The sequence below is a fragment of the Saccopteryx bilineata genome, chromosome 3 (genome assembly GCF_036850765.1).
Source record: "Saccopteryx bilineata isolate mSacBil1 chromosome 3, mSacBil1_pri_phased_curated, whole genome shotgun sequence".
Classification (NCBI taxonomy): domain Eukaryota; kingdom Metazoa; phylum Chordata; class Mammalia; order Chiroptera; family Emballonuridae; genus Saccopteryx; species Saccopteryx bilineata.
In genome coordinates this window covers 266810553-266823383 of record NC_089492.1, presented here as the reverse complement: position 1 = coordinate 266823383, position 12831 = coordinate 266810553, and the positions used below count along the sequence as shown (strand labels likewise).

General features: G+C 51.3%; 1 protein-coding gene across 1 annotated transcript; it reads left to right on the top strand.

Annotated features, from left to right (window-relative positions):
- The first annotated feature begins 5740 nt into the window (after nucleotides 1-5740).
- On the top strand, nucleotides 5741-11585 carry GJB3 (gap junction protein beta 3). The gene is made up of 2 exons (XM_066269719.1): nucleotides 5741-6021; nucleotides 9504-11585. The coding sequence occupies exon 2, from the start codon at nucleotides 9565-9567 to the stop codon at nucleotides 10375-10377; it is 813 nt and encodes a 270-aa protein (XP_066125816.1). The 5' UTR covers nucleotides 5741-6021; nucleotides 9504-9564; the 3' UTR covers nucleotides 10378-11585.
- The last annotated feature ends 1246 nt before the right edge of the window (nucleotides 11586-12831 follow it).

Here is a 12831-nt window from a genome sequence, read left to right as displayed (position 1 = left end):
TGAGAAGTGGCCAGATTCTGAAAATATTTTGTAAGTCACACCAAAATGATTCATTGACACCAAATGCAAGATACGAGAGAAAAAGAATCAACAGTGACTCTAAGGTTTGGGGCCTGAACTCGTAGATGGAGTGAAATGGCCATTTACTCCAAGAGTAAGTGAGAAAGAAGGTTGGAGGGGAGAATAAGGAGCAGGCTGCCAGATAAAACATAGGACACCCAACTAAATGTGAACGTCAGACTAGCAACAAATAACTCTTTTTAGCATAAGTGTGTCCATGCACTATCTGAAATTCAAATTTAACCGAGCATCTCATTTGGGGGTTTGTTTTTGCTCACTTTGTTCCTAAATCTGGCCATCCTAATAAGGAAGAAGCTTAATTTGGCACAGGGTCAGTTTGTGATGTCTGCTAGATAGTCATCGGAGGGGAAGGGAGGTGGAGAAGCAGCTGTGTGTAGCAGTCTGGAGTCAGGGAAACGTCTGGGCTGAAGATAAGGAACGAGGAGTCCTCAGCCTGATTTTAATGACTTGATGACATCGCCAGGAGACTGAATGAAGTCAGAGGAGAGAGTCCTGGGTCTTTGGCCCGGAGCACCCCCGTATTTAGAAGTCAAGGAGATCTGAAGGATCCAGCAATGGAGACCGAGAAAGAAAGGCCAGAAGGGAAGAAGAAAAGTCAGGGGAGTGTGAGGTGCTGGAGGCGGAAAGCTGCTGGGAGCGCAGGGGAAGGTGAGGGTGGAAACCCAACCGTGGGGTTTCGCTATGGGAACCCTGGCCAGGGCACTCTGGGCAGACAATGAGGAGCAGAAGCCTGATGAGAGTGAATTCAAAAGAGCAGAGAAAGACCAAAAACTGGAGATAATGAATAAAGACAGTTCTTTTGAGGAGTTTGCTATATAAGAGTGGGGAAAAAAAATGAGGCAGGTGCTGGAAGAAGTGGGGTGAAAGGAGGTTTGTTTATTTGTTTGTTCTTAAAATGGAGAAATACCAGCATATTTATTGGAATGGGAAAGATCCAGTGAAGAGCAAAAGGGCGGATGGAGGAGAAAGAAAGGAGACAGAGTGAGGTCCCGGTAGGTGAGAAGGGGTGGGATCCATGTGGAATGGTTGAATCTTGACAGCGACTTAGAAAAGTGATATATTGCCTTTTATTTAAGGATCAAGTTGTGCAGGCAGAAGCTGCACGTGACTCTGGGTATCTTGGAAGGAAAGTAACATTATAGCCTGGGCCTGGGCCTGGGCCATCTCTTCCTCCCTAGTCACAGCACCAGACATGCTGGAGCAGGGCTGGAAGCCCACATTCCTCCACCTGACCTGTTTCCTGGTGGGTTCTACCTGCCCCACCTCTCTACTCAAGGCAGGACAGGGCCTTCCAGCCCATGAGAAGGCCTACGCCCCTGCTGCACACATACAAACACAGGGGAAATCCCAGGAGAAGGCCCTGCCCCCTCCCAGGAAGCCCCTGCCTGAGGCCTGGGCAGAGTGGCAGACACAGGGGCCTGCCTAGGAACCAGACCAGTCTGGGCCAAGGCCTGGACGGGAAGAGGTACAGTGACAGACTAAGGCCTGCCACCCCCAGAGAGCAGGTGTAGTCCCCAGGGGACGTGGGGGTGGCTGGGACAGCTGCCCAGGCCCTGGTACAACACAGCCTTGCCCTGAGGCTGGGGGATGGCCTAGATGGCTTCCCACACATTGCCCTGCTCAGGAAGCAGGACTCTGATGTGAGGCAGCCCAGGGCCTCAGAGCCTCTTTCTGAAATAGAGACTCCACCAGCTCCCTCCAGGATAGGCAAAGGCCAGTTGTTGGGGTCACTTCCTGGTGTCAGGAGTGAGGGGGCAGCATCTGGCAGGGTCAGAAGGATCAGAGCTAGTCAACAATATCACCTGGTCACCAGAGCAGAATAACCCAACTGCACACAGAGACACCACCACCGCCACCCCCTCGCACACAGCCACAATCTCACAAAACCCTACCAGCCACCTCCGTGATCAGACCCATTCACGCACGCACACACGCACGCACACACACACACACCCCAAACATACGCACATACTCTCCCCACTGCCCCCTTAACTCACATGCTCCCAATCTCAAATACAAACAGCCCTCACACATAACCGTATGAGTAGCCAACATTTAGTTTACAAATAGTAACAGCATCGGCTACTTTCAGGCCCCGAGGATGCAGCAGGAGCCTAACCGGAGAGCTCCCTGCCCTCCTCGAGGAGTCACTCCTGAAGGTTCTGAAGAGTGACTGCCGAGGAAGCGGGGTGAGATAACTTCAGACAGGGTGACTAGCGAATGAATACCTCTACAACGAAGGGAGACCTCGACAAGGAGGAGGAGCCTGCCCGGTGAACAGCAGTTCAGGCGGAGGTAACAGCAAATGCAAAGTCCCAGAGGCTGGACTGAACAAAACCAGAGTGACTGAAGGGCAGTAATCACGGGAACCTGGGGTAGCAGCTGAGGCAGAATTAGGTCACTTGGGGCTTTGTAGGCCAGTGTCAGGAGAGTGAGTATTACCATTATAAAGGTAATGGGAAGTTACCACAAGGTTTTAATAGGAGAATGACATGATCTAATTTACACTGTTGAAGCGCTATTTTAGCTAGAAGAAACCATAGGAGGATTTTTTTTTTCCTCAATTCTCAGAGAGGGAAAGGCATTTCTAGTTATGAGCAAACCCAGAGGCCATAAAAGATAAGACTGATACATTTGACTAACATTAAAAAAAAATTTTTAATTTTATACAAAATCAAAATACAAGTGCCAAACTGGAAAGGGTGACTCATATATACACACACACACACACACACACACACAGAGCCTTGCTCAAACCAGATGAGCCTGCGCTCAAGCTGGCAACCTCGGGGTCTCGAACCTGAGTCCTCCGCATCCCAGTCCGATGCTCTATCCACTGTGCCACCACCTGGTCAGGCTCCTTTATATTTGTACCATTGACAGAGGGCTTCTTTCTTTAATATGTAAAGAGCCCCTAAGAAATCAATAATAAAAAAGTCAATCATTAAGCCTGACCTGTGGTGGCACAGTGGATAAAGTATCAACCTGGAATGCTGAAGTCACAGTTTCAAAACCCTGGACTTGCCCAGTCAAGGCACATATGAGAAGCAACTACTACGAGTTGATGCTTCCTGCTCCTCCCCCCCACTTTTCTCTCTCTCTTCTCTCTCAAATCAATAAATAAAAGTTTAAAAAAAAGTCAATCATTCATTTGAAAAATGGGCAAAGGTAAGGACAATTCACAGAAAAAGAAACACAGGTGGCTCTTGAGTATATGAAAAGGTGCTCATTGTCACTCAGAAAAAGAGAAATGAAAATAAAAAATATAATGAGATACCACTGGGAAAGATCATTCAGTTTGATAGTGTTGTATATTGGCAAGGATGTGAGGAAACAAGCCCTCTCGTGTCTGCTGGCAGCATCAACTGATGATGCATCTATGGAGGCGAGTTAGCAATATTTATCAAAATTTTAAGTGAGCCTACAACTTTAACTCAAAAATTCCACTTCTGGAAATATATCTCATAGACATACTTTTAAAATGTGTTAATGATGTTTATTCCAAGGGTATTTATTGCAGTGGTGTTTATAATAGAAAGAAACATGAGATTGGAAATAGCTGTGGCCTGGGCCAGGTAGCTCAGTTGCTTAAAGCATTGTCTCAATAGGCCAAGATTGCAGGTTCAAGCCCAGGTCAGGGCACATACAGAAATCAAACAATAAATGCATAAATGAGCAGAACAACAAATCGATGTTTCTCTCTCTTTAAAGTCAATAAACTTAAAAAGATTAGCAACAACTGTAATTTTTATTAATATAAAACTGATTAAAAATATTACGTATATATACTATTCTGTTGGATTGTTTTGTTTTGTTTTAAGAGGTAGCTCTACATCTATTGATAGGGGAAAGTGAAATACTATTCAGCTACTTAAAAAAAAGGATGAGCTAGTTTTATAGCTATTGAGAGAGGACAATGTCTTTTATTTTGTTCAATGAAAACAGCAAAGTGCAGCACACAGGCAGAGCATACCTCCAAGGGGTAAATGTGTGAAGACTATCCATGTAGTCAAAGATGTACAGTTGACCTCAGGAAGGAAAAACAACTAACTGGAAACCTGGTGATCAGAGGGCAGCCTTGGCCACATGGTCTGGTGTGTGGAAAGAAGTCAGGAGTTGCACTAGAAATGTGGGATTCATCAGTGAATGGATGATATTAGAAGCCCCAGGATGGATGAGCTCACCCAGCAGAGAGGAGGCTGAGCCCCAGGACATGCCCACACTGGAGACCGGGACTGGAGGCCTCCAAGGTACGAGGAGAAGGGAAATGTGGTATCAAGCAAGCCAAAGGGAGAAAGTGTCTGGAGAAGGAAGGGGTGGTCACATGCTTCTGAAGGTCCAGGAGGATGGCAACAGGGAGTCGACTATTAGGTTTAGCATCATGGAGATTCGTGGTGACCTTGATGGGGTTGTCTTTAGTGACATGGTAGGGGCAGAAACTTTGTTCAAGTGTGTAGAAGAGTGACTAGGAAGTAATGAAGTGGGGATCTGGTTTTGCTCTGGAAAGCAGCAGAGCAACAGGTGATCAGGAGCAGGTGGCAGGGTCATGGACCCCACCTTACTCACACATCTCCCCACACCAGCCTAGGCACAGAACCACCCAGACCACCTGGGCACTGCTGAGTCTCAGCGAGATTTTCAAGGCCTTGACCCAGTGAGTGGGAGCATGATTGAGGCCTCCAGAACTGCTCTGCTCTGATCACCTGTGTGACCCTGGGCAAGTCACCTAACCTCTCTGTGCTTCGGTTCTCTCATTCATGAAAGTGGGAAGAATCATACGATCCTCATCTGGCAGCGCCTGTTAAGATGAGATAAAGCCCGAGCAACATTGCCTGGCAGGAAGATGTCCCAGAGCCTTGAACACCTTGTTGGTGCTCTATCACAGCGAGTAGGGCGAGGGAATCAATCTTCCCAAGTTTGGGGGCACTTTTGAGAGTAACGTGGGATGCCATAATTACACCAAAGCCCCAGGCATCAGTATGTAGTCCAGGGAAAATGAGTCACCCTTGTGTCAGCAACATCATTGCAGTTAAGACTGCGAGGGCTGAAGCCTTACCTAAGAAACCGGTACTTCTTCGGAAGACCGGAAACACTTGGGTTCCCCGGGACCGGCTTGGGGTGCCAGAGGCTCTCATTAGTTTCCTAATCAGGGCACACTAGTAAATAAGACAAAGCGCCCTAATCCCCAGAGCCCAGCCCAGCCTCCCTCCGCAGGGACTCTGGGGCACAAACTCTGCTCCCACCCAGCCCACCCTCCTCCATAGGATCTGTCCTGCGTGGTAATTCCAGGCGACCTCCCCTCGTCCCCCATCTCATTTCCAGGCATAGTATTCGCTTTGCCCCTTCTGGCTGTGGGCTCGGGGTCTGCCCCCACCCGGGTTCTCCAAAGTGCACATGCTTCCTTCAAGGACACAGAGCCTGAGGCAGCGCGGCCGTGGAGGACCCGTCGTGCCGAGAACGCAGGCCCCCAAGAGTGCTCCTACGGGGGTCGAGGCCTGGCGGGGACGGTGACCTGCAGGGCGCGGGCACGGTATCAGTGGTAACGCGTGTGGGCGAGCCGTGATTGCAGTCCGTTCCGGGGCCGCAGCACTAGGTAGTTTACAGAGCTTCACGCCCCTAATCTCATTGGCGACTGCAACAGCCCTGCCCATAGCACCGATGCCCCTATCCACATGTGAGAAACCCGAGGCCCGGACGAGTCACGAACCCTGTGAGGGGTGCCTTGAGAACGCGCGGCGGCGTGGGGGCCAGAACCTGACCCTCTGCGGCCCGGAGGGCTCCTGGGCGCCTCCCCTCGCCCCAGGCCTCCCTCCTCCACGCCGCCCCCGAAGCGTGCCGGTCGCGGCGTGCGCCTCGCAGCCCGGGCTCCCGGCGCCCGCGCCTCTGCTGCGGACTTCGAAGGCGCGGGGTCCCGGCTCCGCGCTGGCCGCGCCGCTGCGGGTAAGTGCCGCGTGCGGGCCGGCCCCTGGGGACGCCCAGCGCCCCGCGACGAGCGCGGGGCGGCCAGCTGCGGCTGGATCCTGCCTGCGCCGCCAGGCTGCGGATCTGGGGCGAGGAGAGGCGGTGTGATGGTGCAAGGACCTCCCCGCTCCATCGCCTCCACTGCCTTCTCGCCCCCCCGCTTCTGGGCGGGAGTGGGGGCTCCAGCTGCTGGGAGGTTCCCAGACAACCCCCCCTTATGTTCGCAAGCTCCTGAGCTGCTTGAAAGTGAAGGGAAAATGTGGGAGGAGGGTCGCAGGCGGGAGGAAGTGCAGTGTTTTAGATTTTGGTGGGAATTCTCGAAAGTGAAGGGCCAACTTAAGTTATATGCGGATTTTCTACTTTTTCGACTGCGCCGGGGTGGGTGCTCCTACCCCCTGCTTGGTTCAAGGGTAGTTCTAGCCTGAGGGGTGGGGCATTGCAGAGTGGGATAAAAGCTGGGCGCTGCTCGGTCGAGGAGCTGGGGAAAAGCGGATAGCTGGAAGCTGGTATTGGGGGACTGCGTGGTGGGGAACCAGAACAGGCTCCACTAGTCCCGGGCATGAGCTTAGAGGCAAATTCTTTGCGCGTGAGTCGCGTCCTTGGGGTGTGTCAGGCAGGACTGGGCAGACAGGACCGGATGGTGGGGACCCTGAAGGGGGCTGCACCTGGGTGGGCTGCCTTGGGCCGGGGTCAAGTGTGAGGAAGCCCATGTCAGGTTCCCTCCCCTCCCAGGCTGAAGGGCTGGGCTTCCAACTTCCATCCCAGTTTCCTTGAACTTCACAAAGTGAGTGGCAGGCTGGGGAGTGTCTCATGATTCTAACAACAGTTCGAGAAAATAGGACTTATTTCCCTTTTAGCTCAAGATTGGGGAATTCTTGAGTGACCTAGCTAATAAGTGGCAGAGTTGAGGCTCGAATCCAGACAGGACTCCACACTCTGTGCACATTCCACTGCCCCTTCCCAAAGGCCAGGGTTTAGAAGGAGCAGAGAAGGGGACAAGAAGAGGAGGTCCAGGGAAGGGGTCTTCCGCTGTCACCGCATCCTGTCTGAGATGGAGGCATCGAGATGGAGGCATCAGGAGGGAAGGGCTTAGTGCTGAGGAGGAACTGCACCTTCTCGCCAGTGAAAGGAAGTCTTTCCTTTCTGAACTACCTAGTCAGAAAGCCCCTTAGGGCTCCTGCCAGCACCTCCCAGCATCTCCCTCCAAGCTATCTCTAAGAATTTAGTTCTTTCATTCAATGATCATTGAGTACCTACTATGTGCTAAGCACTAGGCACTAATAAAGCAATAAGCAAGACAGAATTGACATTCTAGTGGGGGAGACAGACAATAAATAAAAACCAGAAATAAATACTTTCGTTTCAAATGCTGGTTAAATGCTATACAGAAAATAAAAGGGGAGCCTGACCAGTGGTGCACAGTGGATAAAGACTCGACCCGGAACGCTGAGGTTGCTGGTTTAAAACCCCAAGATCACTGGCTCTGGGCATGGGCTGTTCAGCGCAGGGTCACTAGTTTGAGTGGGGGAATCATCCACATGATCCCAAAGCTCACCAGCTTGAGCCCAAAGATCACTGGCATGAAAAGCCCAAGGTTGCTGGCTTGAGCGAGGGGACAATGGCTTGACCCCAGTCAAGGCACATATGAGAAGCAATCAATGCACAACTAAAGTAAAAACAAATACAAGTTGATGCTTCTCACCCATCCTGTCTCTCTAACTCAGAAAAAAAGGAAGAAAGGAGGGAGGGAGGGAGGAAGGAAAAAAGAGGAAAAGAAAGAAAAGTAAAAGGAATAGAAGCAAATAGAGTGATGGGGAGGGAATGAGCTCCCAGATTCAAGGCTATCTGGGGAGGCCTCTAAGGAGATGTTTGAGCAGGAGCCTCAGTGATAAGAAGGATCCAGCCACGTGAGATTCTGCAGGAAAGAGCACTTCAGGCAGCAGGAAACCTTACAAAGCCCCTGAGGCCCCCAGGGTGGCTGGAGCAGAGAGAGGCAGGGTGCAAGTGTAGGAGAGAAGGATGAGAATTAGAATCTGAGGGGCAATTCTAAGCGTAATGAGAAGCTAGCAGAGAGTTTTAGACCAGGGGTGGCCGTAGAGGGCTGAGAAGCAGCCATGCAGGGGGTGGACTGGTGGGTATCACGTGTGCTCAGGGTCACAAACCCAGCTCTAGGAGCATTTACATGTGCACTCAGACCCACAAACAAATGTGGAGAGCCACATGCTGTCACACCCATGGCAGCATGCAGACTCTAGGTGTACTCAGATAGACCCACCCATCCACACCCTCTGAGTCACTCCAGGACTAAAAGGAAAATGTGTGAGCTGGAGGCCTGAGCCAAGCATGTCTCCCCAGCACAAAGCCCTGGCATCTTCAGTCCAGCCTTGAATCCAACTCTAGTTTTAAACAAGTCACTTGACCTCTCTAGCTTTCACAAGTGGCCAGCATTTATTGAGCACTTACAATGTACTAAGTGCTTTGTTGTTGTTTTTTTTTATATTTATTTTTATTTATTTATTCATTTTAGACAGGAGAGGGAGAGACAGAGAGAGAGGAGAGACAGAGAGAGAGAAGGGGGGAGGAGCTGGAAGCATCAACTCCCATATGTGCCTTGACCAGGCAAGCCCAGGGTTTCGAACCGGCAACCTCAGCATTTCCAGGTCGACGCCTTATCCACTGCGCCACCACAGGTCAGGCAAGTACTAAGTGCTTTGTAACCCTTATCCTCATCTGTAGCTGAGGAGCATAAAAGTATCTATCTCATGGGGACATTATAAGAATTAAATGAAATTCTGCACATAAAGTGTTTAGCTCTGTGCTTTGTTCATAGTAAATGCTCAATGAATGGAAACTGTTGCCTGACCAGTGGTAGCACAGTGGGTAGAGTGTGGACCCTGGGACACTGAGGTCCCAGTTTGAAACCTCAAGGTCGCCAGCTTGAGTGCAGTCTCATCTGGCTTGAGCACAGGTTCACCAGCTTGAGCGTGAGATCATAGACAGGGATCATCAACGTCATCCTATGGTCTCTGGCTTGAACCCAAAGGTCACTGGCTTGAGCAAGGAGTCACGGGCTCAGCTGGAGCCCCCTGGTTAAGGCACATATGAGAAGCAATAAATGAACAACTAACTTGCCACAACTACTAGTTGATGCTTCTCATCTCTCTCTCCCTTCCTCTCTCTAAATAAATAAGTAAATAAAGGTCATTGTTATTATCCGCAAGTGCACATTCCCTTCCTCTGGTATACTAGCTCTGTGACTTTGGGCAGGTTACTTACCCTCCCTGCTTATTTCTTTTCTGTAGCTTAGCTTAGAAAGCATAATATTCCTGATCTCATAGAGTCTTTGCAATGATCAGATGAGTCCGTCCATGTAAAGAGCTCAGAACAGTGCCTTGTGAATAGTAAAAGCTCAATAATGGCATCTGCTCATTAACATGTGGTTCTTCCTGTTGTTCCGTCAGGTGACCAAGGCCCCCGGCGCCCGTACCAGGCACCAGGTCCCCGGCACCCCTACCAGGCACCATGGACTGGAAGACGCTCCAGGCCCTACTGAGTGGCGTGAACAAGTACTCCACGGCATTCGGGCGCATCTGGCTGTCGGTGGTGTTCGTCTTTCGTGTGCTGGTGTACGTGGTGGCCGCAGAGCGTGTGTGGGGGGACGAGCAGAAGGACTTTGACTGCAACACCAAGCAGCCAGGCTGCACCAATGTCTGCTATGACAACTTCTTCCCTATCTCCAACATCCGCCTCTGGGCCCTCCAGCTCATCTTCGTCACGTGCCCCTCGCTGCTGGTCATCCTGCATGTGGCCTACCGCGAGGAGCGGGAGCGGAAGCACCGCCAGAAGTACGGCGACCAGTGCACCAAGCTGTACGACGACGCCGGCAAGAAGCACGGCGGCCTGTGGTGGACCTACCTGCTCAGCCTCGTCTTCAAGCTCGTCATCGAGTTCGTCTTCCTCTACGTGCTGCACACGCTCTGGTTTGGCTTCAGCATGCCACGCCTGGTGCAGTGCTCCAAGGTGGACCCCTGCCCCAACACTGTGGACTGCTACATCGCTCGGCCTACCGAGAAGAAGGTCTTCACCTACTTCATGGTGGGCGCCTCCGCCGTCTGCATCGTGCTCACCATCAGCGAGATCTGCTACCTCATCTTCCACAGAGTCTTAAGAGGCATGCGGAAGCCCAGGGCCCCGGGGAGCGGCAACCACAAATCTTTCTCCAGCCGGGCCTCCACCTGCCGCTGCCACCACAAGCTAGTGGAGGCTGCAGACTTGGTCCCAGATTCCAGCAGTGACAAGCTGCAGGCTTCAGCACCCACCCTGACCCCCATCTGACCACAGGCTGGGGAGCAACGTCAGGTCTGTCCGTCGGAACAGGCGGGGAGGTATTGCACAGGTGGAGGGGTCCTACAGTTGCTGGGTGTCCACACTTTGAATTCACCAAGCTACCCAATTTTATTTTTGGCAGATAATTTTTGAGCGCTTGCTGAATACCTGAGTACACACAGGTCACACCACAGGCCCAGTGCCAGCCCTCAGGGGAGACAGACACTGAAACAAGCAAATTAACTACTGGTTAGGGATACCTAACCCAGGGTGGGGGTGGGGGTGATCAGGCGAGGCTTCCCTGATGAAGTCATGTTTAAGAGAGTGCGAAGTATTATACTTCCAGGCAGAGAAAATGACAGGCACCGAGGCCTGAGGGCCACAAGAAGAGAGATGCTTGTCCTGGGATGGATGCACCAGACCAAAAAAATTTTCCTACCCCTGGGAGAAGCACCCAGACTATTGACTATTGCCGTGCACAGGAAGAGTCCTCCAGGCACTGGGAGGTCGGGAGGCCTGAGAACGGACTTGGGGAAAGGTGGAGGAGGCACTGGTGACACCAACCCCTCCTCGACACACCCCAGATCCTCTGAGTCAGCACTGCTCTCAGGGGAAGTTCACCTCCCCAGACTCCGCTCTCCCAGCCTCAAGAAGCTTTGGTCCCATCTTCCTCCCCACAAGTGGGCTCCATCTGTGCCAGCCTTTCAGATCCTGCTCTGTGGGACTCGGGGTGGCTGTCCGGATAGGAACATCCCCATGGCTGTTTCCTTGAAATAATAAAAACTGTGTTTCATACAGGTTGGTTTGGTCCTCTGTTGTCCCACACTCCCGCCACAGGACCCTGAGGGCGGGGAAGGTAGCCCTCTGAAGGGGAGAAGGCCCCGGGGCTGGGAGGAGGTTAGGCTGGGGCTGGGGTGGAACCGACTGTGGTTGGAGATGTGGTCACAAGAGGGCACTATGCTCCTGCTACAACCGTGCTTCTAGTCTGTTAGAGCAGGGGTAGTCAACCTTTTTATACCTACCGCCCACTTTTGTGTCTCTGTTAGTAGTAAAAATTTCTAACCGCCTGCCGGTTCCACAGTAATGGTGATTTATAAAGTAGGGAAGTAACTTTACTTTATAAAATTTATAAAGCAGAGTTACAGCAAGTTAAAGCATATAAGAATAATTACTTACCAAGTACTTTATGTTGGATTTTCACTAAGTTTGGCAGAATAAATCTTTATAAAACAACTTACTATAGTTAAATCTATCTTTTTATTTATACTTTGGTTGCTGCGCTACCGCCCACCATGAAAGCTGGAACGCCCACTAGTGGGCGGTAGGGACCAGGCTGACTACCACTGTGTTAGAGGGAGACCCTGTCCTGAGCACACACAATCACTGCCCTCTCATTAAAGAAAAATCCCAGTCCCTCCTTCTCTGTAACCCAGTCACCGCCATCCACAACCGCATTCCCATCCTGTGTACACACAATCCTGTTAGTCATCTCTCTCCTTATGTACGTACGCTCCCAACAGGCCAGCTATCTCCTCTAAATAAAGGCGTGCAGTCCCAGCCTCACCCAAGCATTATTCATCTCTTTTCATTGTTCCAGAGCATTTTTTTCTACCCAGGTCCCCTGGTGAGATGCCAGACTGCACAGGGAGCTGGAGCTGAGCCCAAGGAGCTCAGAGCCCGGAGGTGGGGGGGGGGGGGGGGACGACACTGAAACACACTCATCTGCATGAGCAACCTAGGGTGACTCCCAGCCCCACTCCCAGCACCGTCTGGTATTTAGGAGATACCAGACCAGAATGGGAAGCAAAGAGGAATAAAGGCTGTACTGACCTAGAGGAACATTTGGTGATGATTAAAGGCAAGGCCAGGAGCCAGAAATCCAGGAGGCAGTCAGCTAAGAGCCAACACAGGCAGGGAGCAGTCCCAGGCTAGACCTCACAGGCTATGGCTCACCTTTGTTCTCAAGTGTGGCCATCAGTGAGATAGCTAAACCAGCCAAGATTAAGGGCCCCAGGCCAGGCTGACACCCAGCCTCTGGGTCTGAATCATAGCTTAACCACTTCACAGTCACAGCTGCACCGAGCTACACCTTGGCAAGCTTTCAGGACATCCATACTGAGTCCCACGGAGCAGGATCAGAACCTCAGTCTTGTCATCAATACAATAGGAACTGTATCAATGAGGGTCCTGGCAGGAAGCAGATGACATTCAAAGCAAATCACTTTAAAGACTTTCCTGGAGAAGCTGTTTATGATTGATTGATTGATTGATTGATTTTGAGAGTATGTTTATTAAAGCTGGGGACAGTGAAACAGGGAAGGGCTTACTTAGGACAGAAGAAGCACAGGAGAGAGCCTGGGCGGGGCTGCTCTGGCTCTCTGGAAATGTCATAGGGAAGCAGTGAGCCACTGCGGGGCCGCTGTCGGCTCACGGAGAAGTCAGAGGGAAGGGGGCCTTGGAGGC

Bases quoted from the DNA above. Each gene is read 5' to 3' on its own strand.
- GJB3 (XM_066269719.1), top strand. From the start codon at position 9,565: ATGGACTGGAAGACGCTCCAGGCCCTACTGAGTGGCGTGAACAAGTAC.